We start from the raw sequence: 27,338 nt of genomic DNA, 5'->3' as shown, positions 1-27,338 counted from the left end.
TCCAGAGCATAAAGCCTGGGCCTCTTTTATTTTTATACTTCATCGCCATGTTCCAGCCACCCTCCCTATCTCAGGATACTAGTTTTCACCCTACCAGCTACCACCTGCCTCTGGAACGTGGAACTCTGGGGACTTGGGATGCCTCAGCCCTTGAACTATTGAGTAGCCCTATGATATTGGGAACTTTGAGATAAGCAGAATTAAAGCTTCCCAAAGTCTGGATATACAGCAGGATATGGAGTCAGAGGACCTGGGTTTAAATCTTGGTTCTGCTGTGTGATCATGGTCATCTAACTTTTCTGGGCTCCAGCTTTCTCATCTGTAAAATTGTATTTAAGATGCCTATAATGGCCCTTCCAGCTCTAAACCTAAGGATCCTGTGATAACAAGTACTTCACCCCAGGACTCTATAGACTTCTGTTTTCATGGGACTATACCCCTCCTGCTGCAAGGAAGGTTCCAACCTGGGAACTTCTCAAGTCTCAGGACATGGACATGAGATTCACGTTGCTCATGTTCAGTATCTTATAGATCGAACAAAAAGGCAGGACCCCATTAGTGTGCTAGATGTTTTTGAGGTGAATTATTAGGATTATTAGATCTAAATGGGCAGGAACAAGAAGCATGTTGAGACAATGCAAGCTCCTGGAGCTCTTTCATTCATCTCTCGAATCTTCAGCTTCCAGCTCGTCTGGCATGTAGCAGGTATTTGATAAATGCTAGTTGAATGACTGGAAGAGGTATTGAACTCCAGTGTCTGGTTCCGCTGATTCTCTCCCTCCTCCTTACCCCCCGCCCACACACAGAGAAGACAGTGCCTGGTCCTGTTTGACATTCCTTTATTGGCCCAAAGCTGCTGTGGTGTCACCCCTCTAACCCGGGGCAGAGTGAGGGCACAGCACCAATAGAGGAACAGACAGACAACAACACAGAACAGACAAACAGGTGGTGTAGGCTCACAGAGACCACAGCACTGCCACACAGACGACACAACACAGCACCAATACATGGACAAGCCACAGGCTGGGACACAGAGTGCAGACTGAGGGACCCATGGATGCCCAGAGAGCAGCATTGACAGAGGGCTACACGCGGACAGGGGATGATGCAGGCAGACAGACACCGAGGACCACAATCACACAAACAGCATAGCCAGCCAGCCAGCCTATCACAACAGATGAATGAGGTACATGAACATGAGGCTATGTGGAGCTCCCCGGAGGACCAGGGAAGGGAAGATCGTGTTACTTCCCAGCATCCTTCTTCCCTCCTCGTTATGGCTGCACTTCAACCCTAGACCTCCACCTCTGAATTTGGTCATACCCAGTAGGGCAGCCCCCTACTTTGGTCATGCCCACTGGGGCTACAAGGCTTGGGGGTAGGAGGGTGGGGCTCAGAGTTGAGGTTGTTGGGGGAGGGAGGGTTGTTGACCCATCCTTGGTCCATTCTGCCTAGGGCAGAGAAATCAAGTTTTCAGACTTGGGTAAGTGGCTACCTTTCTCCCTGAAAAGGGGCCTAGCAAATGAAGACTCTAGTACTGAATCTGAGCCCGGTAGCCTGGTGAGGAGACGGTGGTTGGGGGAGTAAAGGAGGTCCCTAGGCAGCAGGAAGAAAGATGGGTGGGGGAGCCTGAAATGCTCAGGCCTGTGGGGGTTCCTGGCAGTTTGGGCATTGAACCATGTCAGGTTGGTACCGCTCCACCTGGAGAGTTATGGTACAAAATCCAAAGCGGGTGTGGAGCAGAGAGGCAGCTTCTGCTCGGACAGCCTCGGGGTCTGCAGTGGCATCTGTGGAAGAATGATAAGAAGGCAGCATCAGAGTCCCAGGGGAGATTAGAATAGGGGTAAAAAAGAATGAGATGAAGACTAATGGGGCTTGAAATTATGGGGAGGGGCCCTTGGGTATTTCATTAAAGCCAGTTTGAATTGAGATTTCTAATTCATTTGAATACTTGTGAAAGAGTAAAACCCTTTCCAGAAAACCTGCTTTCCCCCCCCCCCAGCTATTATTTCCCTGCTTCGACCATGGCCGTGTGTGTGTGTGTGTGTGTTGTGTGTGTGTGTGTGGTGTGTGTGTGTGTGTGTGTGTGTTTGAGGGAGGGTGATGGTATAGGGAACACAGAGAAAGACATTTTTGTCCCTACCCACCACTCCCACTCTGGTTCTGCATTCTAGAATGGGGTTTAGAAAAGAGAAGATAGCCTGAAGGTGAGAGTATCTCCTGCACACACATAACCTGGGGCAGCCCTGACACTTACCAATGGCCAGGTGGGCAGAAATAGCATGGTAGGTGAGGGTTAGGGCCCATAGGTGCAGTTCATGAATTGCCCTGACTCCCGGCACTGACAGTAGCAGGTCCCGAACTGGTTCATAGTAGATGCCATAGGGGGTACCTATAATGTGATACAATGATTCTGTAGTTAAGAGGAGCTGGGTTCAAATCCTACTCTACTACTTGTATGACCTTGGGCGAATCATAGAACATCTGTTTCCTCAGCTCCAAAATGACTCGCTTAGACTAATTAACCTCTGAGGGCCTTTAGAGACCTGTGTTCTGATTCCCACCCAGCTTGCCTTAGTTTATGCTTCCTTCTTTTACCTTTAGACAATACTGTAAGCCCCAAACAATTTCAATAGTCATCCTCCCAGGGAAAACTGTGTCCAAGTGACTTTGCTAGGTAGTTGTTCCATTTTTTATTTTCTCCTTCTATGGGAGGAAAGGGGTTTGAGATAAGAGTCTGGGATGGGGTCAGTCAGCTTCAGGGGAGGAAGATAGAAGCACCCTGATATTATGGCACTGCTGGGAGTTCTGGGAATTGATGAGTTCATTTTGGAAAGCAAATATGGAGTCAGACAGTAAGAGCTACAAAAAGGGGGTCCATAGCCTTTGACCTAGTGATCCCATTGCTAGAACAATACTTTTAGGATATTATTGTTCAGAGGGAGAAAAATATCTGTGTAAAGACTACATTCTAAGCAGTACCATTCATAATAACCACAAACTAGAAACCACATTATATTCAACAGCTGGGAAAAGCATCAACAGATGTGGTATATGGATGTAATGAAATACACTTCCTTATTACACTGTAAGGAGGAAATATAAGAAGGTTTCCCTTGGACATAGAAAACAAAATGGACCACTTCGTTACTATTGACAAAATGTATAGCTTAATGGAAAGTAAGTGGGGAAGCAGCTAGGTGGCACAGTGGACGGAGCACTGGCCCTGGAGTTGGGAGGACCTGAGTTCAAATCTGGCCTCAGACACTTACTAGCTGTGTGACCTTGGGCAAGTCACCTAATCCTGATTGCTTTTTTAAAAAAAGCCAAAAAGAAAGTGGGTTGTGTTTGTGTATTTAATAGTGGTTGCTGAGAATAGAGGGTTTTTTTGGGGGAAGGGATGGTGTTGCTTGTTTTAGAAACAGGCTGCTCAGGGTAGGTTGAGTAGGGCTTGTAGTTTACCTTCCATGAGGATTCGAAGAACATCCCGGAGAGTAGGAGCAGTGGAACCCAGGGCACAGATGGAGAACAGGAAGGTGCTGATGGGGTCAGCCGCTTTACACTGGGGCTAGACAGAAAGATGCCAGTAAGCAGGGTGTGAGTGGTAAAAGAACTGGAACCTTTGAAGGAGGGGGCCCCTTGGATGTGGCTAGTTGGACCAGACTCAAGAGGCCACACAGACTGGTGACCCTGAAGGAAGAGCAGGAAATGTGGCTGAGAACAAGGTCGAGGGTTTGGGTTCTTAGGGAGTTATGGCAGACTGTAGAGCCTGGGGCTCGGGTGGGGGCTATGAAGAGGGGCCAGAGGTTCCCCTTGGCATACCTTGAAATAAATGAGGATGGATGCAGCCAGAACCCCGAGGCTTTGAAGTAAGTCCCCCAGAACATGCACAAAGGCTGCCCGCACGCTGGTGTTGTAGAAATTCAGAGGGCCCCTTTGCCCCTCCTCCAGTGGAGCATACTCAGTTCCCTTGGACCCATGGCTATGTCCGGGAGAGGCCTGGTGCAGCACAAAAGCCATTCTGGGGAGGGGGAAGCCACAAGATACTGAGCCTGGGGCACCAGTCACCTGCTCCACCTCATGTCCTGTTCACTCATCTACTCTCATATTCCCCAGAGGCCCCTTCCCTACATCTTTGCTCCCTAGCCCTACTACATCCAGGCTCAGGCCCCAAAGAGGAAGTGGGAGAAGGGACAGATAGAAGAGGAAGGTCAAGGAAACCCTCAACTCTCCAGAGTGAGGAGTTCTGCTATTTCTAGCCTCCTCTCCAAGTAGACTGTCTCCTCCCTGGGGCCACTGGGAAGTATGTGTGTGTTCATTTAATCTTTCTCCCTGTCTATGAATGAGTCACACCTGTCTCCCATCTCTGAGCTCTGCCTTGCCAGTCTCCCTTTTAGATACAAAGTATTCCAGGTGACCCTAGGGCAGTACATACGTACAAAAGATTGGCACAGACGGCAATGCCTGCGGTGATTAACATGGCATCTCCCTCAATGTGGTAGTCACTGTTCAGGAGACGTACAAAGGCCAGATAGAGCAAGACAGCAGTGACAATCCAGAGGGACAGCACAGAGGCTAAAGCTCCTAAGGTTTCTGTGAGGGGGGAGCAAGATATTAGGGGGATCACATGGAGACCAGGTCCTCTATGAGAAGGGAAAAGATGAGGAAGGAATCAGGGGGCAACATAAAGGCCGAAGGCTGGAGGGGAAGGACAAGGCCTAGTGGGTCACTCCAGGGCTCCCAGGGGTTCTGTAGGGGGCACATAGGATCACACAGAAGCCCTTACCTGAGCGGTGCCAGCCAAAGGTCATGGTTCGGGTGGCTGGGCGAGTGGAGAGCCAGAGGGAAAAGAGACTGCCTGCCATGCTGCCCACATCAGCCAGTAAGTGGACGGCATCGGTCATGATGGCAAGGCTGTGGGCTAAATATCCACCTGTAATACCCCAAGACTAGTGCTAGCTCCTTGATACCATCCTACCCCCAAGTCTGAATTTCATTCCCTGGTTTCCTTCAAGAAGCAGCTCAGATGTCACTTTCAGCAGGAAGCTTTTCCTGGATCCTCCCCCCACTTAGCATACAGTGACTTTTTCCTGCTTTCTATGTGACTTGAATATACCTATATACGTACATATGTATATATGTATCTACACATGTTATCTCCTTTTAGGATGTAAGCTTACCGGCACTTAGTACAGTGCTTGGCACATAGTAAATTCATAAATGCACGTCTGTTGACTGATAAGCCCTCATTACTCTTCCCCTCCCCAGAGTCCCCAAGTGCTCACAGCTCCCCCTTTTCATTCACCAGTCACCTTAACCTCTTCCAGCTATGCCCTTGGCCAAGATTGGAAGGATACAACTGCTGAGAATTTCCCAGGGAAGAGGATTAGGGCTATGGAAGGACCCTTGGGTAGGGGATGGAGTGGGAGTTGCCTGACATACCCACAATCTCCCCTGCCATGAAGAGGAAACAGACAGCACAGGCAGCAGATAGTTGCTTCTGGGCCTGTAGCTGTTCAGGGCTAAGGCCAGACGGAGGGATACAGTCTATGTGGCAGTGACGGAACCCAGGTTGCTCCAGAGGATCTTGTTCTTCTGTGGGGGACTTTGAAGATTCTGTGAAGAGACTGATGCCAGGGAAGCTCTAAGCCAAGCAGCCTAATCAGGCAACCCCTAGACTTTGGGACTGAGGATACCACTCAGCTTTGACTGTCACTGGGAGTGTAGCCCACACTGGACGATTCTCTCAAGCAATATGGATGAGGACATAGTTCATCAGTATCTATCGCTGGGAGCCCAGCCCCAAACAACTTAACACCCCCCTCCAACACACACCAGGAGATTCAGATGCTGTTCTCTCCCACGCCTCAGCTTTTAGCACCAATTGTGGTCCAAGCTCAGTCTATCACTCTGGCCCCTGTGTCTCATAGCCTTTCCATTCCCACTCCCACCAGGATCTAAGAATCAGTCCTTAAACTTCCCAGTCCCTTTTGGTAGGACATTTCTTTGCTTTTGACAAACAGTTAAAGAATGGCCCATTTAAGAAAGGAATGGAATCCTTTCTTAAAGTGAAGCCCAAAGAACCAGTGACAGGGAAGAAAATGGAGGAAAGGGTTCCACAGAAGGGTGGGAGGGGAGAAGAATGTCAGGGGTGAAGAGGACAAATTTCACATTCAGATGTTTGAGGTTTAGATGAATTTTTCAGCCCAATTCTTGTTCTAAAGAGAGTGCTGCATGGACTGAGTTCCAAAAGGGTCTCCCATAGAATCAGAGACCTACTCAGTAATTGCACCAAATGATGATAATTATGCACAGACTGCATTCAAGTACATTCTGTGTAGAAGCACACACTGAGATGTAAGGCCATTCAACACACACACACACACACACACACACACACACACACACTGATATGGATATCTTCCTAGGGCCTCTCTTTTGTTTTATCAAATATGAGGAGTGGATTTGTGTTCATTTTTCAGGAGCAAGATCGAGATGTTTCAATTCTGCTCTGGGGAGGGAAGGACACTTTTCCAGGTGTCTCTTAAACCCCAACCCCCTTCCCTAGAAAGAGGAACTTGAAGAGGAGGGGGATGTAAGAGGGACCATTTGGGCATAGAGGAGAGAGGAAGGCAGTGTCAAAAGAATCCCACCCAGAACTTCAGGGACCAGAGGCCCTAAATCTATCTGTATATTCACTCTTTTGTAAGTCTTTTCCTCTCCCCTCATATGGGGTCGTCCTATTCCATCGTCCTAGGCCTTCCTACACATAGTTTTTAAATTCTGTAAGGAGAAGAGTGAGGAATACAGGAAAGACAAAGAAAAAGGGACAAATGGGGAGGGAGATACAGAAAGATTGAGAGGCTTAGCCAGAAAGATAGAGACTAAGGAGAAAATCCAGAGAAAGACAGACGGCCCGAGGACCGCGAGCAACAGACAGCTAAGTAGAGAGACAAGGCACGCACGCACAGTCTGGCCAGGGTGCAGAGAGAGGGAAGGCAAGATTGAGGGAGTGGGTGGGAAGGGTATAGCAGGATGGGCTGAGGGGGGATTAAATAGGAAAGCCAACCGAGGCTGTGGGGGCGGTTCTCCCGCCCCCAACCCCTCTGTCCCTGGCGGCTTCGTGGCTCATTTCACACCTCGCCGCCCCCGGAACCACGTCTGTGCTGAGCCGGGAATACCCCCCACCGCCCAAACCGCACCTGCTCCTTTCCTCCCCCCTTCCTTGCTTTCCCCGACACTAGCTTTGATCCTTGTGTCGCCCCCCCCCAGAAGACCCACCTCCGGTGACCGACCTCAGAGCTCGCCTTCCTCACAGACTGTCAGGTGCCAAGGCCTGAATCCCCACTACCCCTGTGGACGCAGCTGGAATGAAGCCCCCCTGCCTTCGCCTCACAGAAGAGAAGAATCAGGACTGGGGATCCAGGGGAATGGGATCAGAAAGCAGAGGATGTTGGAATCGGGAGCCTCGGGATCTGGGGCACCCAGAACGGTTCGGAAGGAGTGCCGCCTGCCAGGAATGTGCCCCTCTCTTCCTCCAGTGGACAAATTTGCGGGCAACTGGGATCCCAGTCCTGTTGGCCTAATGCGGTCTGCTTCTCCCCAGTCACTGAGTGCTCAGGAGGTCAGCCCCGGGTGGGGAGCCATGGGGAAAGGCATGGGGTGAGGGGCTAATGATTGGGGGGGAATGAGGAAATGAAGGGGGGATAATGCGGACAGAGGGGAGGGCAGCCTGCAAGAGCAGAGTCTGAGGCCGTCCCTGCGGCAGCTGCAGACCAGGTGGCCGAGAAAAAGGGGACAGCAATAGGGAAATGAGGGGCCACTGAGATACAGGAGCTGAGGGGATAGAGGTGCAGGAGAGCGGTGCAGGAGAGCAGAGGAAGCCCAAGGAACTCGAAGGGACAAACAAGGAAGCAGAAGTCCTCCCAGGGGTAAACTGGAGGAGGGTGACAGGCCATGGGACAGGAGAGCAGATGAATCGGAAGGTCGAGGCACAGAAGGTGGGACTATGAGACAGTAGAGAGACTCTGGGTGAGCGGGATAGGAAAGGAGAAAAGGGGACAACGAAAGTGGGGGAAGCAAGATAGACAGAGGGAAGCTGGATGAAGCGTCAGGGGGCTAAGAGGGGGCTAAGAGGGAGGAATTGGGCTCTAACCTCTTGAGACGAAGGCTGCTGGCGCAGCTGTGAGCCCGGGGGTTCACCAAGCGAGTTGTCTCTGAGTCTCCCGCGGCTACTGGATGAGGCTCCATCCTGGGTCCACACGGACCGTCAGTCCGGGTCCCTTGGAGAGAGGAAGAAGCCGGCCCTTCACCGAGCCAGCAGTCCCCAGGCGGGGATCAGTTGGGATCAGGACACCGAACCCCCAGAGGGGCTCCTCAGAGCAGCGGGGACAGTAGAGACTGTGAGAACTGCGGCGGCGACAGTGGTGACAGGCTGCCGGACTGCAGAGCCCCCAGCCACCAGAGCCCCGCCCCACCCCGCAATCTTGGGGACTCTGCCTCTCTCTACTAGGGCCCCGCCCCTCAGCGCGAGCCCCGCCCCCAGCTTCAGGTCCCACCTCCCCCCCACGAGGCCCCGCCCCCAGCTCGCCACCTGGAGACCATGGCCTTAGAACAAGAGCGGAGTGTTGGGTACTGAGTCCCCCAGCCTCCAGGAATGTGAGCTCGGGAACCCCCAACCTTCTGAAATCTTTAACCCCTATCAAGCAGGCGGCGGCCCATCGGTTCTTCTGGGAGGCAAGGACTGATATCACACATCCATTCAAGAGCCCTTCTTAAACCTCTGACTGAAGGCCATTACAGGGAGGGGATTAATCAACCAGAGGCGCACTAGAATCTCTAAGAGGCAGTCAGGGTAGGGCGACGGAAACGGTTCTGGACGAGTCCTGATTTCGATACTTCGCGCCCCGTGGGTAAGTTACTGAGTCTCGGTTTCTTCATTTTGGGAAATGAGAATAATGCTCTTATACCTACTCCACCGGGGCTGAAAACACTTTGTAAGCATTATAGAAACACGAGCCTTTTGTTACTATGACTCTGGGTAGGGAAGATTGTGGTGGGTGGGAAGGAGAGGGGAGAGGATAAAGAGAGAACCTCAGATGTAAGTCCAACAGGAAGACTTTGAATCAGCGGTAGGGAGTGGGGAAGTGAAGCCTGAGGGCAGAGTAGAATGGAGGGGTTGCCAGGAGCCGAGACTTTAGATACGTCTATGCAAGTATCCTAAAGAAGGCTCCGAGGGTCTGGGCTTGTAGGGTGATAGAGGGGAAAGTGAGTACTAGGGAGCAGAGAATACAGAGAGCAGGCTATGGGCTGGGCTAGGAGAGAGGAAACAATAAGGCAGTTAAGCTAACAACATTTTAGAGAGTGGGGCCCACAGGGTCTGGAGCACTATGAGAAGATACATTAAATATTAATGGATATTTTGGGGATTGTGGATCTCTGATTTCACCGGTGTAGGGAACTCCAGACAAGTAAACTCTTTCTACCAGTGCAAATAGGCATCTTCTTTGCAACTTAAGGTCTCAGAGTTGGCTAGAGAACTAAGACAGTGATTTGCCCAAGGGTCATATAGCTAGTAGTGGTCGGAGGCAGAACTCTTCCTAAGTCTTCCTGATTACAAGGCTGGTTCTCTTGTCACCATGACGAAGCTGCCCTCTCTTTTATTATTTATGACAAATAGTGATCGTCATTATCATAGGTATATAGTCAGGGTTTAATAAATGTTTCTTGACTGATTGCATGATCATGGGCAAGTCTGTTAGCCTTTCAGTGCCCCCGACCGCATTTTTAGACTTAATTTTTTTTTTATTGATCTGTTGGTTTTCATCACCTACAGCTATAGCCAATAAACATTTATTAAGTGCCTTCTATGTGCCAGGCACTGTGCTAAGCGCTGGAGATACAAATATGAAAAAGAAAGACCTCAGTTTACAGTCTAAGGGGGAAAACAATATACAAAAGAAAGCGAAGGGGGGGGTGTGGCATACTTGGTATAGGGGTCTACAATTATTTAAAATTTTTTTTATTCTGAACTTAACACATAGCAAACAAAATGAGCGCGTGCGCGCACACACAGGAAAAGAGAAAAGATAAACTGTGTAAATCTCTTATGTACAGCATGCTTTTCTTTTAAAATATAAAATAAATACATATAACTTTCAATCCTGATCGTCTTTGATTCTTTTTGACTTTCTATTCTCTTCTGTGCATTTTTTAAAAAGTGCTTCAATGACGTTTTCTTTTCTTTCCTTTTTTAGAGGCTTCCTCTCCCCACTAAGAAAAGGGAAAAAAAAGGTTTTTTATGATGTTGTTATTATCTAACTTGTTCTCCTAGTTCTGATCGCTTCACTCTCAGTTCAAACAAGTCTTCCCCAATTTCTCTGAAACCATCCCTTTTTTCATTTTTTTTAAAATGGGGCAATACTATTCCATTACATTCATATGACTTAATTTGTTCTGCCATTCCCCAAATGATGGACACTCTTCAGTTTCTGGTTCTTTGCTTTACAATTAAGAGTTATTAATAAGTATTTTTGTACTTTTCCTTTATCTCTTTGGGGTATGGGTCTAATGATGGTATTGATGGATCAAAATGTAAATACAATTTAGTGATTTTGGAGGCATAGCTCAAAACTACTTTACAGAATGACTAGATTGCAATTTACAGCTCCACCAATAGAAAATCAATATGCCTGTTTTTCCTAGCACCTCCAGCAATTGTCATTTTCCATTTTTGTCATTTTCGCCATTTTTGCCAATCCCATCAGAGTATCACCTACATTTCCCAATTAGCCCTCCCCTCTCTGTGTCTTCTTAAGTTACAGACAGGTTGCTGGTCTGCAATGGAGACCGTTTCAATATTAGGAGTCTCTCTCTCTCACTCTCTCTCTCTCACTCTCTCTCTCTCTCTCTCTCTCTCTCTCTCTCTCTCTCTCTCTCTCTCTCTCTCTCTCTCTCTCACACACACACACACACACACACACACACACACACACACACCTCTTTCAGCAAATGAAATAGTACAACTAGATTCCTAAAACAATACCTTACTTTTTGCATAACTTTTTCCTGTTTACAAAGCACTTCCACATCCTATCTCCCAAATGATTCCCACAATCATTCTGTGAGGTTAGACTGGGATAGGGCTATGAAGAGGTGTGGTGGGTAATAAGACATTAGAACCTTAGAGGATGGCATGCGTCCAGGCTTAGAAGTTGGGAATGGGCAGATCATTTTAAAATATAAATTGGAAGCTGGGCATAATTAACAAGAAGAAGTGAAAGTGTCATTTCCCTAACTCTTCCTTCATCTAGTCTTCCCCTTCCCACGATCTTCCATATCATCCTCTCTTCACCTTTGCTCATATGACTCCCTCCTTGTCTTCCCCTACTCCTTTCCATCTTTCAAGGTCAAGTCAAATCTCTCCTTCATGAGGCCAGAGGCAGCTTGGTGCTTTGGAAAAAGCCAGGATCTGGAATCGGGAGCAGGCTTTCTATCTGCCACCTGACCTTAGGGAAAATTACTTTGTCTCAGTTCCCCCATCTATAAAAGAGGAAATGACAGTATATAGGTAAGTACTACTATTGTCCCAAATTGTTTTGAGGACCAAATAAGATCAATCAATCAACATTCACTTAATCAACACTTCACAACAATTAATAATAATAACAAATAACAAATAATAAAAGGACAAAAAATGGAAGTCTCTGGCCTCAAAGAATTTACATTCTATGGGGCTGAGGAGATAATATGTGTTTGTGTGTGTGTGTGTGTGTGTGTGTGTGTGTACATACATATATAATAAAAAGTAATTTAAGGGCAAAAGCATTAGAAGGGGGGGTCAAGAAAGTTTTCGAGAGGATGTATGTGGTAGGTAGCCTATAAACTATTATATCAATGTCAGCTCTTGTCAATATTATTTCCTGACCACCCCAGAGCACTATGGTCTTTTCCTACCCCCTTCCTCCTGGGGATCCTTACCATGTATCAAGTCTTTTTCCTCTCCTTCTTTGAAACATCTGTGATATTGAAGGTTTAGAGGGTGCCCTCCTTCAAGGCAATCCTTCCAAAACTTAGATGGTACATTTTAGAGAGTTGGTTGAGTCTCAGAGAGGTTATATGACTTGTTCAGGATCACACTACTAGTGTCAGAGGAAGGATCAAAACCAGCTCTTCCTGACACCGTCTTTGTTTCACCCCTTCCACACTGCCTTATCATTCAGTGGTCTAGGTGTTAGTCATTTGCTTGTTGATGAATTTCCTTCGAGCTTGAGAGAGCAGGGAACTAGTACCCAACCCAGTAACAAAAATATAATGGGCTAAAGGTTCCATCCTTTGTTCCAAGGGAAAAAATGAAAGGAAAGCACAGATCAAGTGATGATAATGATGATGATAAATGTTTTCTATTTGGTGCCAAGAGCCCAGCTCCTGGGATCCTATAATTGTATCCAAGGTTAAAATTCTGAGATGGTGTATTCAATCTACTCAGGCTGGTATAGGGCTGTGTAAGTTTGTTGATTCTTTAATACCTTTGTATTGTTAATTTGTTTAAGTTGTTTACGTTTTTTAGTACCTAGCTATTGATACTAGTTGACAAGTTGTTCAAGATTTGAGGTTAATAAACACGTGATACGCTTTGATCCTCATAAACTGGAGAGGTAGTATTATTACCATTTTACAGATAAGAAAGCTGAGATTCAGAGAGGTGAGAGCCAGGCTTCAACTTCCTTGAGGTCTCACAGTTTAGGAACAGAGTTAGGATTAGACCTTAGGTATGTAGATCCAGTGACTGCCACTTGCCATCTTAAACATCAACGTCCAGGGCTTGACTTGCCAGAGTAGCAAATTCAGATCCTGATTGAAAATGGAACAGAAGTTTAGACCTGGAAAAGACTAATTTCATCCATTTAACCCCCCTTATCTTACAGGTGAGGAAGCAAAGACCAATACGAGGCAAGGAGCTTACTGAGATTACACATATATAGCTCATTAGTTTTGCAGTCAAAGCCAAAATCTAGGTCTCCTCCCGAGCCCGGGACTACTTCTAATGCCTATGACATTAGAATGCTACAGGATAGGGGCTCTTGGAATGAAGAGCCTTTTGTCCTCGGTGGTGATAAAGGAACAGAGGGAAGGGGGGTTATGAGATCAAGGAAACTGTGAAGAAAATTCTCTGCTACAGGTCCATAGGATCAAAGAATCTTAGAGGTGGAAGATCCCTTAGAGACCATCTACTTCTCTCCAACCCCTTTATTTTACAGATGAGGAAACCAAGGTTCAGAGAGAAGTGTTGCCCAAGGTCACACATGGAGTAACAGAGCAGAATTCCAACATTATGCCTTGTGACTCTTAATCCAGTGAGGTCTGTGCGTGTATGTATATATAATATATACAAATATGTATGATATATGCACCTACATATATACATATACATACACAAATACACACACACACATATGTTGCAGTTAATAAATGCATGTCGACTGGCTGACTTTCGCCTTTAGGTCAGGATGCCTTCTTTCCAAACACAAGACACCAGTGATGATGAATGACTTTCAATGTCTTCGTAAGCAGCCTCACCACAGCAGCAATGGGGCTAAGACAAAGTGCACTGCCTGCTTCACAGTGGGTGCTGTGACGAAAGCGCTTTGTAAACTGCTAAGCGCCACAGGCATGTGAACTTTTGTTAAGATAAACGGCAACTGAACCGGAGGGACTCACAAAAGGTCCCGGGGAATAAGAGTAGCCCTGGATATCTGGGAGAAAGGCTCCAGGAACACTTCTCCGGCTCCCCACTACCCCGAGGTTTGACTTCTGTGGGAGCTGGGTAGGATCCTAGCTCTGGGGTAGCCACTCCCACGTTCTCAGCCGGCTGCCAGGAAAGGAGGAGGTGTAGATTTGCACCTGAAACACAGCTAGGAAGCTTAGCAAATAGTGTAAGGGGAAGGGTAAAGTAACACGCTGCAGCTTCCTCGCTTCTGCTTCAGTCTGCCGGCTCACTTTTAGCCAAGTAGAATTTGTGACTACTCTGTCCCGCGCCACCCGCCTATCTTGGTTCAAAGTTTACACAACGAGTCCCGTGGTGCTGGATATGAACCTGATATTTCTTTTCTTCCCTCCCGGTCTCCCCTGCTTCCCACAAGCTGTCTCTAGAATGTTTAGGCTTGACCCCTGCTGACACCTGTCTGTCATCCAACATCTTTTATATAATCTTCCTTTAATGCGGTAATCTGAGTAGACAAACCAGCTTGACTAGAGAGCAAAGTTCATGCAATAACAATAACTTGCAGTCACATAGAGTTTTAAGGATTATAAAGGATTTCCCTCACAATAGCTGGAATGGTAAACTTGTGTCAGACTCTGGAGAGCCTTAAATGCCAGACCAAGGAGCTTGGATTCTATAATGTAGTCCCACAGGGAGCTAGGCGACTCAGTGGATAAAGCGACTGGTATGAAGACAGGAGGAACTGAGTTCAAATCTTGTCGCAAACACTAGCTGTATGACACTGAGCAAGTTACTTAATCCTGTTTGCCTCAGTTTCCTCATCTATAAAATGAGCTGGCGAAGGAAATGGCAAACCACTCCAGTATCCTTGCCGAGAAAACCCACGAAGAGTCGGACACGACTTAACAACAACAATCCATAGGGAGAACTAAAATGGAGTTTAAGCATCTCTTGATGAGATCTAATCTCTTGATGAGATTAGTGTCTTAAGATTAATTGGGCAGCACTATCAGTTATGAATCAGAGACAGAGGAAAGACTGGAGTGGAAACAAGAAAAATGGGCAAAAGCAAACAAACAAACGAAGGAAGAATGACAAGAACTAGGCTTCTAAGAATTGGTATAGTGAAGAGAAAAGCATGTGTTCCCTTCCTACTTTGCCGAGGACAGAATGATAGAATTATGGGAAAACACTTTGTCATCTATAAAGCACCATGTGTAAGTGGTACATTGTCATTTATGACTTGAGGTGCAAAAGGAATAAATCCAAAGTTGTTTTGAGCCTGAGTTTGAGGAAACTCCTGTACCATCAACAAACAGGAAGTTAGGAAGGAAAGCCAATTCATAAAGGAAGCTGAGGAAGAGAGGCAAACTTAGAGCATTAGAAGTGTTAGAAACACAGAATGTGCAAGCTGGAAAGAATGTGCAAGCTGGAAGGAATGTTCAAGATCAACTTAGTTCAACACTTCCATTTTACAGATGGAGTTAAGCCAGGAGTTGGGTTCACAGGAGGAAATAGAAGTAAAATGACTTGCCCATAGTAGTGGCAAGAAGTATATGTGACTAAGACCTGGTCTCGAGACTCCCAAGCCCAGTGTTTTTCCTGCTATGCTTCTCATTTGGGTGACACATTTTAATTTTTTGGTTGTTTTTTTTAAAAGGAAAACCCCCACATTTCTCCTTCATAACCAAAATTATTTAAATATGTTAATATGTGTTTGCTTTCTTAACATCAGTATAGAGAGTATGCTTGGAGCCATAGTAGTAGATGAGATCTCTGAGGGGAGTGAGTTGAAAGAGAGAAGAAATGACATCTGAAGATTAAACCTTGGGGAATCCTGTCCTTTAGGAGGTGGAAGAAAAAGAGCCAAATACCGAAGAATGAAGGTTCAACATATGCTGAAATACTCATAGCCAGCACTCCTTTATGGTAAGCAAAGAACTGGAAACAAAGTGGGTGCTCATCAATTGCAAACAGCTGGGGAAAAAAACCCATCATTTAAATGTAATGGAATGTTATTGTTCAGCAAGAATGAAGAATCAGAGGAATTCAGAGAAATGTGGGAAGACTTGTATGAATTAATAATGCAGCCTGAAATTAGCACAGCTAAGAGAATAACATAACAACTACAACAATGCAAAAGATCACTGAAAGGAAACAAATGCTGAATCTTTGGGAAATCAATGAAAGTCACCTAAGAAGATCATGAAACAGACCTGGTCTCCCTCAGGCCAGCGAGGCTGAGAACCAGTAGGAAAAAAAGTATATACATTGACTGATTCAGTCACTGTATCAGATGTTGTTTCTTCTTCTTCTTCTTCTTCTTCTTCTTCTTCTTCTTCTTCTTCTTCTTCTTCTTCTTCTTCTTCTTCTTCTTCTTCTTCTTCTTCTTCTTCTTCTTCTTCTTCTTCTTCTTCTTCTTCTTCTTCTTCTCCTTCTCCTTCTCCTTCTCCTTCTTCTTTTTTAGAGAAAAAGAATTAGGAAAGGATATGCAACAGGTGTTGTCAGAGAGGTGGGAGGAGAGCTGGGAGTGTAATGTCACAGAATTCAAGAAAGAAGGCATCACATTGGTGTGGCCAGATGGTAAGAAAGGACTAGAGGGCCACAAAGACTTCTCCCCCTCTCCAACACCCCCAGGAAGACCCTTCAAGTGACCTATCAGCAAGCACTAATTTAAAGCACTTTGACCATTCTCTCAACTTGTCTGAAAATTTTTAATTGCCTTTGTGGTATTAACTGAAATTCTACCAATTAAAAATTCATTTAGGTTGAGAAGTGACTTTTTCTTTAAAAAAATGTTGGATTGATGCTGTTTATTTATTTATTTGGCACAGTCACTTTCCAATAACTCCATGCTAGAACCCTCCCAGAAAGAAAAATAGTTCAGTGAAATCTACTGCATCTGACAGCAAATATAATATTCTGTTCCTGTAGTCCACCACTTCAATACCAAGAGGAGAGGAGAAGAGCGTGTACAAGTATCTTTTCTGAAAATTCAACCAATAGTATACTCCTAAGGAAAAGGGGAAGTATGGGTTGGATTATATGACTTCCCTTCAGACTCTTAAGATTTAATGAATACAAAGGAGAAGGGATCATTCATACCTTATTGGGAATGGGTGTAGTTTGATCCTTTCACTCTCCTAATATTAGGTCAGATAAATCCCACAGGGGGAATAGGAGTTCAGATGTGGTAGAGGTGAAAGGAGAGGTGCAAATGGTAATGATGCATGAGAAAATGAGGGGAGAGGACAGGTCTTGGGGAAGGTGCTACAATAGGGACCTCTAGGCAAACCAGAAGAGAACCTGGGAAGCAGGAGTAGCGCTGTCAGGAGGCTGGAAGAAGGAACAGAAAAGGTATGAAGGCACTTCTTGGAGGATCAGTCCTGATGCTCCCCTCCTCCCAGATAGCAGATGAGAAACCCTTCCTCCCTTCAGAAAACCAGACCCACGAGAGGGAAGCTCTACAATCCATTGTCATGTCGTAGATAAGTGAAAGGTGGCAGGTAGGGGGGAAAAAAGGTATCATGAGCTGCTTCCTCAAAAGTATGTTTTTCTCTCACAGAGAATCTAGGGCTTCCAAGGGATTGGACAATGGCAAACAGAAACTGTGCACAGAGGAATTTTTGGTCAGAGGCATGCTCAAAACCTGGGTGGGCGGATAGAGAGCTGGTGAGAAAAATCATTACCTGACGTCATCTGGGTCCACTCTTTGGAAAAGGGAAAATGTATGAGTCACTTGTCTGGTGTTTATCCAGGTCTGGTTTCCAGGAATGGATTTTTCCAGGCAAAGCATACATTGCTCTTTCTATACATATAGCCAAGGACTTAATAAATATTTGGTGAATGCATGAATGTGTGAATGAGTGAATATCTATTGTGGCATCTGCATAGAATCAGGCTGCCTGTTCTGTGAGTGGCATAGTCCTTATAAGCGCCTGGGGCTACCTTTGAAAATGGATTCAAGGGTGCTGGCCAAGGCAAACAGCAAGTTTATAGATGCCCCATAGCATGGTGTGTGAAAAGAGCTCTTCTGGTTTTTTTCTGGACGGTCTCCCCTGCACAATAAGAGACTTGGGCTAGAAGACCTCAACGGTCCCTCTTAATCTATGATCTAAAAGGCCTTCATAATGACAGACTCCAGTTGAAGGGTCTCACAGTAGGCAATTAAGGGAGAAGAGCAGAGCAGAGCAAGTAATAACCCCATAGACCATAGCCTCCTGGTAGAGCCTGTTCACATCTGTGCCTCCTCTCTCCTGTTAACATATGTGTGTAGGTGCCAAGGCCTGAGATTCTTGGGTCTCTAGGCTGATTGTCTAGTCCACCACCCACAAAGCCTTGTGTGTAAAATTAGGATTATCTCTTCTCTCTTCTCCTGGGGAGACCAAATGTCTCTGAAAGTAGAAAACATATTTAAAAAAAAAACAAAACCAAAAACCCTTAGGCTTGGAATCAGGAGGCAAGGAAGATAAACAGGTTTTAGCTCAGTAATAACAATACATTTTCCAAAGCTGGGTCTTTGTGTGATAGAGCAGGTGTGATAGATAATTTTTATAGATGAGGAAACATACAGATTACATGACTTGCTCAGGATCAATCAAAAAGCATTAATTAAGCACTTACTGTTTGTTAGGCACCATGCTAAGCTATGGATGGAAATCAGGCTAGGGAGTGGCAGAAATGACACTGGATTCCATCTCTCCTCATTCCCTAGTCCAGTGCTCTGAAAGAAGCTACCAGGCTTCTGAAACAGGAAAGAGGGAAAACAGAATGGGTTTTCAAGGTTAGTGGGTGGTAGACCTCCGTGTGTGTGTGTGTGTGTGTGTGTGTGTGTGTGTGTGTGTGCGCGCGTGCGCACGCACGCGTGCACGTGTGTATCCATCCAGAGCAGATCTGGAGCTTAATTTTACCCACCTCCTGGGCCAAAATTTCTATGATCATTTCAGTCCAAAGAATAATTTATTCTCTGATGAACAACAGCTATTCCATTTAAAGCAGAACCTTATTTTATAATACTTCCTACCATGATTTCTACACTCCAGTTAATCTAATCCGTTATTTGTCAAGCAACTACAGTAACGTCAAACTAAACTATTATATCTAATATAATCTAAAGAGGATTTACTAATTACTACATGCAAGGCATTGTACTAACTAGGTTAGCAGAAACAATAATAATAACAAACCAGTCCCTGCCCTCAAGGGCAGTGCTCTATCCATTGTGTCACCAATTCTACTAGACAGATACAACATGTGCACAGAAATACATACAAAAAGAGGCTCACAGACAGAACCTCAGAGGTCTTCAGGTTGGTTTCTCTTATTTTACAGATCAGGAAATTGAGACCTGGAGAGACCAAGTGAATACAAGTTCATACAGGTAAGCAAATGTCAGAGAAAGGATGAGAACCCAGATACTTTGACTCTGGGGGGGTCAAGGTTCTGTTTCATTGTGCTGTGTGTGATATATCCTTGAGAAGTGGGCACTAGCAAATTGAGGGATGAGGGAAGGCATGGATAGTGAACACACAGGAACTATATGAACACAATTACAAAACACCTTTCACACAAATAAAGACAGATCTAGAGGGCAGCTAGGTGGCACAGTGGATAGGGCACCGACCCTGGAGTCAGGAGGACCTGAGTTCAAATCCGTGACTCCCCAGTGACATTTGACACTTACTAGCTGTGTGACCCTGGGCAAGTCACTTAATGCCAATTGCCTCAGGGTGGGGGTGGGGGAGAAAAGACAGATCTAAATAATTGGAGAAATATGAATTGCTTATGGGTAGGCTGAGTCAATATAATGAAAATGGCAATACTAGCTAAATCAATTTACTTATTTAGTGCCATACCTATCAAACTATCAAAGAATTACTTTATAGAGCTAGAAAAAAATAATTCACCTGGAGGAAAAAAGGTCAAGAAAGTAACGGGAATCCATGAAAAAAAAATGTTAAGGAAGGGGGCCTAAGCAGTATTAGATCTCTAACTATACTACAAAGGTGTAATCATCAGAAAAGATTAGGGACCTGATACACAGAAACAAATGAGCACTGTAATCTAGTGTTCGATAAATCCAAAGTTCCCAACTATTGGCACAAGAATTCACTATCTGGCAAAAACTGTTGAGAAAACTGGAAAGTAGTCTGGCAGAAACGAGATATACCAAGATATGCTCAAAATGGGTGAATGGTCTAGACAAAAAGAGTGATATCAGAAATAAATTATCGGAGCAGGGAAGAAATGACCTATCAGATTTGCTGCTGCTGTTCATCCTTCATTCTTGAAGATGACCATGACATCAGGGAGGTGATTCCAGGACACGCAAGTGAACTGGACTGAAGTGAGGGAGGGCTGTGCAGAGCCACCAGCCTCACTTTCTCCTCTGGAGCCATCTGGGTCCAATGGCCAGATACAGATCAGGACCCCTGGAAGATGGCGCTGGATGCAGTGGGGGGCCTTTCCTAGCTAAGGTCTTTAGCAGGTCTCAGTTTGACTGAGGCAGCACATAGGGAGTACCATATCTTATCCAAACTATCTTTCCCACCTGCTAGGACTTCTGCTATCTCTGGGAGATAAATTTTTGTTGAATTGAGGGATAAAGACCTTGGAAGAACCACAAACTGGGGTTAATTGGATAATCAGCATTTCAAAGAACAGTAACAAGAGGAAATAACAATGAAGCTAGCAGCTGGAGGGAGGGGGGGAAGCTGAGAAAGAAAAGGAGCTTGTTTGTCCAACATTTCCAATTGACCGACCCTCCAGCCCTTTCACTTTCCTCACCCCTTCTCACCTCTCTCTTCTCCACCTCCCTCTCAGTAGGTGTGTGGCAGTACAACGTTGGTTCCTGGGTTTCACCCAGAACTTTTCTTTTTAGGATAGTCTCTTATTGTCATCAGTGGGCTTAGCCCTGGCATTAGAGCCTTTTGCCCATTGAGGCTCTAGCTTTCAAGGGGATTGGTCCAGGAGCAGCTGTGAATGGTAAACTGAAGATATTCATGGAGGCATTTTGGGTTGCATGACCAGAACTCTGTAGGCAGAGGGTTACTGGGCCTTTTTTGCACTTGCTGCAGAAATGAACCGAGTTGGTTCCTACTAGTTCTATTGTCTCTTACTATATATAAATTAAAATTATATATAAAATAAAATAATTTTTAAAAATCTCTTGCTATATATAATTTAAAAAGAGAGAGGTTATTTAGCAAAGTTATGAAACACCCAAAAATGTCCAATTTTTTTCTCCCTGCAGTGATTATTAACAAATCATTAAGCCTTAGTTAAGCACCTAATACACACACGATACTAAGCATTGGGGACACAAAGGCAAAACAAACAAAAAAAAATAGTTCCTGCCCTCAAAGAGCTTACATTCTAATGAGGGGCATGGGGAGAGAGAGAGCATGCATATATATAAGCATACATAGAATATATGGGGCAGTTTGGTGACACAATGGATAGAGCACTGGGCCTGTGTAACCTTTGGCAAGTCACTTATCCCTATTTACCTCAGTTTCCTCATCTGTCAAATGGATCTAGAGAAGGAAATGGCAAACCACTCTAGTATCTTGGGTCATGAAAAGTCTGACACAACTGAAAATGACTGAACAACAAACAATATATAAAAATGAATACAAGAAGTACTAGGAAAGAGAGCACTAGCAACTGAGGGGTCAGGAAAAATTCTTGTAGACAGTGGTACTTTAGCTGAGGAAACCAAGAGGTGGAGGTGAGGAAGGACAGTATCCCAGGAAGAGGAGACAGGCAGTGCAGCAAAGAGGAGAGATGGATGGAATGGAAGAGTGAGTGAGTATGGTTGGATCCTGGAGGGGAGGATTACATAGGAAGGTGGGAAGGTGGGAAGTGGTTAGTTTATAAAGTTGTTTTTGGTATCTCCAGTACTTAGCACAGTGCTTCTTATACAGTAGGCAATTAATAAATGTTTATTGACTGGCTAGATGGTGAAGGGGGGTCAGCTTTAAATGCCAAATAAAGGTGCTTATCCTTGATCCTAGAAGTAATTGGCCCCTGGATTAGCCTGAGTAGAGGAAGTCAGTTCAACGCTTTAGGCACTTCAGCAGTTAAGTAGAGGATGGATTGGAGTGGGGGTGGAGATGGAGGGGATTTGAGGAAAGGAGTGCAATTAGGAGTCTGTTGCAATAGTCCAGTTAAGAGGTGATGAGGGACTGAACTCAGGTGGTGGTCTTGTGAATGGAGAGAAAAGGTAGGAGAGACGTGAAAAGAAAAAGATGATTTGGCAGTGGACTGGAGATGTGGGGTGGATAAGTGAAGAGTAAAGGATGATACCAAGCTTGTAAACCTGGGTGACTGGGATGGTCAAAGGAGATGAGATATGTAAACGGCTTTGGACAGAGTGTTGGACCTGGGGTTGGGAAGACCTAAGTTCAAATCTGGCCTCAGTAGATACTTACTAGCTGTGTGAGCCTGGGCAAGTTGCTTAACCTCTGCCTGTCTCAATTTCCTTGTCTGTAAAATGGAGATGTTAGTACCTACCTCCTAGGGTTGTTGTGAGGATCAAATGAGATAATATTTGTTTCAAATTGTAAAGCATATAAATGCCAGCTATCTAAAACAGGCAGCTAGGTGGCGCCATAGTGGGCAGAGCGCCAGACTTAGAGTCAGGAAGACTCATCTTCCTGAGTTCAAATCCAGCTTCAGACACTTACTAGCTGTGTGACCCTGGGCAAGTCACTTAACCCTGTTTGCCTCAGTTTCCTCATCTGTAAAATAAGCTGGAGAAGGAAAAATGGCAAACTGCTCCAGTATCTTTTCCAAGAAAACCTCAAATGGAGTCATGGAAAATTGGACGTGACTGAACAACAACAAAAATTACCTAAATCAGTGATGGTGATGATGATGCTATTTATGCACTCTGAGACCACATGTATCTTACATGACTACTTTGGCAGGTAGGTGCTAATGGATCATGAGCTTTAGCAGATCCTATAAAGAAGGAAAGGTTGAAGTATAGCTGATGAGATCATAGATTGAGATCTGGAGATGACACTGGAGGCCATCTAGTCCAACTCACTTATTTTCCAAGTAAGGAAAATGAGGACCATGAATATTAAGTGATTTGCCTAAGGTCAAACAGGTAGAACTGGGAGCATGAACTTTGGTCATATCGTTATAGAGGCAGCATGGGGCAATGGAAAGAGCACCCTCTTTGGAATCAGAGAACGTGGGTTCAAAGCCTGCCTCTTTCACTTACTACTACTCTTGGACAAAGCATTTAATCTCTTTGGGCTCAGTTTCTTCATTTGTAAAATAAGGGCATTGGACTAGATGAAATCCAAAGCCCCTTCTAGCTATAAATCTATCACCCCAGGATTAAGTTAAATTCAGAAAGGCATCATCATCAGAGCATTGCCCAAACAGGGGATGAATTTTCTCAGGCACAGCAATTCATGGAAAATATCTACTAGGGAGCAGAGAGATTTTGATCTACATTGATGGAGGGCAAAGTGTATCCCATAACTATGAAATCACAAGACTCATGAGGCATTGAAGCATTTGACTCTTAGTAGAACATTCCACTCCCTAAGTCTGGAGAGCAATTTTTTTTTTTTAGTGCCAACAGTGTTGATATGAACCCATCTGCCTTGAACCAGGCACATCCTCCTTTTTCTCCCCTGTTCTCCTCTGGTCCTCTCACCTTTGCCTCAGACAAGAATGGCTAGAGGTTCCCAGGAGTTACCTTGACAACTGATCACAGCTTGTGTAGGAATTTTCCAGCTTTTGTGAAAGGGTCATTCCAACTCTGCCAATTTAAGTCCTGGGCCTTAGTTTCCTTATCTGGAAAATGGGAATCATACTACTTGAACTATTTATCTCAACAAGGTTGTTGTAATGTATTTTTCAAAGCTTTTATAAACAAGAGTTATATTATGATTACATCTCTCTTTTGAGAGGTACATCCCTCCCCCCATAGTGTTACCACTCAAATTCCATTGAATTGGAAGGGAAGTCATCTTATCACACCTTCCCTCTGTCTTTCTCTCTGACTTTGCCTTTTTCTTACTTCTCCTTTATTGGGGCTTTTAAAAAAAAATCTAGACCAGTGATTTCATTGGCATAGGGAGTTCTCAGTGAGGAAGCACCATTTGCCAAAACAGATGGGCATCTATTCTGAAATTTACAGTTTTAGCTTAGGGCACAGGGAGAATTAAGTTGACTTGTTATGGTTGCACAGCCAATATGTTTCAGGGGAAGACTTGAGCCCAGGTCTTCCTGACTCCTCTTCAGGCTGTCTATCTCTTTTTCCACTCATTTATTTGGGCATAATGTGAAAAAATCATACTGTAAGGTAGCATGGCACAAAGATATTTTTAGATGCAGAAAGGTTGTTGTTCAGTTGTTTTCAGTTGTGTCTGACTCTTTGTGACCCCATTTGGGGTTTTCTTGGCAGAGATGCTGGAGTGGTTTGCCATTTCCTTCTCCAAATCATTTTACAGATGAGGAAACCGAGGCAAACAGGATTGAATGACTTGCCCGTGGTCACACAGCCAGTAAGTGTCTACAGCTAGATTTGAATCAAGAAGATGAGTTCCTGAATTCAGGCCTAGCACTCTATCCACTTCACCACCTGGATGCAGGAAGACTGGGATTTCAAATCCCACTGATGGTACATACTGGCTGTGTGACATTGGGCAAGTATACCAATGAAATCATATAGGTCATTGAGATAAATCCAATTCCCACCCAATGAAATGAAAGCAGGAAAGACAAGATCTTAGATGTGGAAATTATCTTAGAGCTTAATAAATACATTTAAAATTATTTGTTCTTATTAAAAAGTTTTACATGCACTGCTAATTTAAAAATCAATGACTCATCTTGTAATTAGCCTCCTCTCCCTACTTATCTCTCCTCATATCCAAAGTTTTATTTATATATTTATGTTTTTACATCACAGTTATTTCTGGACTCCCGCTCCCATTGAACCCTCTCTTGTAAAAAAGGAAAAAAAAGCTAAGCAAAAATACTCCATAAACAAGTTACATATTTAAATCTCCCAAACACCCCATACATTATTAAGAGTCCTGTCGTGTAAATAACCTTCTGCTCCAGTAGTCCTCCACCTTTCTGCCATGAGGTAGTACCATTACCTCTGTTCCATTTTGCATGCTGAGCTCAGGTGAGTCTTCTTATATAGCACCACCTACACAGAGCCCTTCACTGTCTCCCAGCTGCCTATACCAGTAGACTCGAAGCTACTAGTTGATCACCATATTTACCTGGTACATATTCCAAGTCTTTACCATTGCCACATACCTTCTTTGATATTCCCTGTCTCTGAAGCAGGGAGAGGATGGAGGTAAAGAAAGCTGGTGGCAATGCCTCACTCGTTTGTTGCTCTCCTGATCATCACTGTTAACATCCCCCATCCCTAACCTCAATGATCATAAGGCTTTGGGGAAATAAGTACCCCTTATTCCTGAAAAGGTTGGGGGGCTCCTGACTTAATAGAATGGAGATGAGGCACCTTTGCTCCTACCTTTTCAACCTCATCACCCTCTACTCTTCTATATCGATGAGCCCTCCACTACAGCTATGCTGATTCCTACTTCTCTATCAGGTTTTTCCTTACCACCCCAGGCTACAGTGATATCCCCCTCCAATGAACTACTAAGGCAGTCTTATTGCCCACATCACTTACTTGCCTTGCAGCTTTAAACTGTTGGGCTATTGTGTTTGTTGTTGTTCTTTAACATGTCCTGATTCATTAGTCAGCCATTCAATGATTCATCAATTATTCATTGAATAGCTACTGGGTGCAAGGCACTTTACTGGATACAGGGAAGTGTAAGGTGAGATCTCTGCTCTCAGGAAGCTATGCTGTAATGGACGATACCATTAGAGTTGTAACTAAGGCGGGGCAGTTAGGGCTTTTCCAGGACAAGGACATGGGTGCTTCTTTGGGAAAGAGAAAACACATTTCTTTCCCACAGTAATGATATTCCAAAGCCCTGAATTTCATCGTCCTCTAACAGCCCAGTACTTTTAAGCACTGTATATCTCTGCTCCCTTCCCTTGAGGTATGACCCTGGTTAGCCATCCTCAGAGTCCTATCACCAAAGCACATCTTTCCTGTGGAAAGAGGAGATGGTGCTACTATCTCTCCTCATCCCCCTCAGTGCTGTGACCAGGACTTTCCAAGGTACAGATTATGCCTTCGCCTTCTTCTCTTGGCAGTGGGACTGCCAAACAAGTCTTTCTTCCTCTCCTCCCAAACATACAATAGCAACAACAAGCTATTTTTTTTTACCTTAGGTGAAATAATTCCTAATTTATGTTCTGGGTATGATTTTTTTTAAGCTGGAAAGTATCTTAGAAGCCAGCTAGCCCAATTCCTTTATTTCACTGAGAGTAGTTAATTTTTCCCTTATGTAACTTGCTCAATGTCACATTGAAAGAGTCAGAATTTGAACCCAGGTTCCCTGAACCCAGCTCCGTCCCTCTTTTCACAGCCTCTTAATACCTCATCTTCGCACCTTGTAGGAGTAGGCAATTAATGTTACAGAATGACTGAAGAACAGGCTGATCTGAATTAGGGGGAGAGAGACATAGGTAAGGATGCCACGGTAAACAAAGCTGAACCCTCTTAAAAACAGCTGACATTTATACAGTAAGAAGGTTGCAAAGCACTTTAGCAACATTAGCTCAGTTGATCCTCAAATAACACTGTTAGATAGCTGCTACTATTATCTCCATTTTTTAAAATGAGGAAACTGAAGACCAGAGAATTCAAGGTACTTGCCCAGGGTCACAGTGAGTTTCTATCCACTCACATTGCTTCTCTCTCACACACACACACCCCTACATACAAGTATATATGCATGTGTGTATGTATGTAATCTTATCAAGCAACAATCATTTTATTAAGCACCTATGGGTCAGTCACTGGGTACAAAGGCAAAAAATAAAACAAAACACAAACAGTCCCTGCCCTCAAGGACTTTCCATTCTACTGACTCGCTTTCTTGGCTTCCCTCCTCCCAGTACAAAGGTGAAACTCAGACCAGACCACGCCCAGCTTCTAGAAGGACCAAAGAGCTTGGCTGGATTCCTCCGCGCGGCGCGGGCGTCCGAGGAGGCAGACAAAAAGACCACGGAGCCGTCCTCGCTTTGCTGTCTCCTGCGCAGCTGTCAAACCAACGGTGACAGGTGCCGGGGAGAGTTGACTGCGCAGACGCAGACGCGGAGCTGCTTAGGCAGGACTAGACTGTGGCTTGTACGCGAGGGTGTGGTGGGGTTCCTACCTCTGAGCCGGGGCCTGGCGGCAGTGAAGGCCCGGCCCGGCCCGGTGTGGCCCGAGGAGCCGCGGGAGGGCGCGGAGGAGGCGTTCCACGTGTAGGCCCTGCTGCGGTACCCAGGCCGTGCGGCCGAGCGCGGCCTCCACTCCCGATTCGCTGGCTCTCGCCCCCCCTCCCCGTCGGGCTCCAGAGTCCCCACCCCCCGGGCCGCGCGGTCCGGGCTCCGTTGCCTGCTCTTGAGGCCCTCCCTCCCCAGTGCCCACAGTCCACGGCTCCCAACTGCGACGCAGCCCACCTCCGTGCCCCGGCCCGCCCGAGTCCCGCTCCCAGAGCCCTTG

At 45.3% G+C, this 27,338-nt stretch overlaps 2 protein-coding genes and 1 long non-coding RNA gene across 7 annotated transcripts in view; 1 reads left to right on the top strand and 2 right to left on the bottom strand.

Annotated features, from left to right (window-relative positions):
* Window positions 1–822: 822 nt before the first annotated feature.
* On the bottom strand, window positions 823–8,485 carry SLC30A3 (solute carrier family 30 member 3). The gene is made up of 8 exons (XM_020983837.2): window positions 8,156–8,485; window positions 5,443–5,627; window positions 4,787–4,933; window positions 4,440–4,593; window positions 3,823–4,021; window positions 3,463–3,568; window positions 2,258–2,392; window positions 823–1,787 (listed from the first exon to the last, which is right to left on the bottom strand). Exons 1-8 carry the CDS (start codon window positions 8,248–8,250, stop codon window positions 1,639–1,641), a joined length of 1,170 nt encoding a protein of 389 aa, XP_020839496.1. The 5' UTR covers window positions 8,251–8,485; the 3' UTR covers window positions 823–1,638.
* Window positions 8,486–10,005: 1,520 nt separating this feature from the next.
* Window positions 10,006–27,135, bottom strand: LOC110206477 (uncharacterized). 2 transcript variants are annotated; one of them, XR_002323933.2, is made up of 5 exons: window positions 27,007–27,135; window positions 18,347–18,467; window positions 12,670–12,852; window positions 11,354–11,541; window positions 10,006–10,272 (listed from the first exon to the last, which is right to left on the bottom strand). It is a non-coding gene; the product is annotated as an uncharacterized LOC110206477 (long non-coding RNA). The 2 variants fall into 2 exon arrangements; XR_002323934.2 differs by lacking the exon at window positions 18,347–18,467 and having other exon boundaries at window positions 27,007–27,132.
* Window positions 11,484–27,338, top strand: part of DNAJC5G (DnaJ heat shock protein family (Hsp40) member C5 gamma) — a 29,984-nt gene continuing 14,129 nt past the window's right edge. For all 4 annotated transcript variants that reach the window (XR_013484666.1, XM_078149799.1, XM_078149797.1 and 1 more), the window contains exons 1-3: window positions 11,484–11,569; window positions 19,055–19,103; window positions 26,747–26,911. The gene's annotated coding sequence lies outside the window, so the exon portion shown is untranslated. The remainder of the gene's footprint in view (window positions 11,570–19,054; window positions 19,104–26,746; window positions 26,912–27,338) is intronic.

Source organism: Phascolarctos cinereus, unplaced genomic scaffold (assembly GCF_003287225.1).
Source record: "Phascolarctos cinereus isolate Bilbo 61053 unplaced genomic scaffold, phaCin_HiC Scaffold_2;HRSCAF=192, whole genome shotgun sequence".
NCBI lineage: Eukaryota > Metazoa > Chordata > Mammalia > Diprotodontia > Phascolarctidae > Phascolarctos > Phascolarctos cinereus.
The sequence above is the reverse complement of the archived record's forward strand: the minus strand, read 5'-3'. Positions and strand labels throughout refer to the sequence as shown.

What these genes read in the sequence shown, in the direction of transcription:
- SLC30A3 (XM_020983837.2), bottom strand. Translation starts at nt 8,250, where the DNA reads ATGGAGCCTCATCCAGTAGCCGCGGGAGACTCAGAGACAACTCGCTTG. An exon ending in CCATCCTCATTTATTTCAAG is followed by an intron (nt 3,569 to 3,822) that starts GTATGCCAAGGG and finishes CTTTCTGTCTAG; the next exon opens with CCCCAGTGTAAAGCGGCTGA. An exon ending in TTCTGCCCACCTGGCCATTG is followed by an intron (nt 1,788 to 2,257) that starts GTAAGTGTCAGG and finishes ATTCTTCCACAG; the next exon opens with ATGCCACTGCAGACCCCGAG.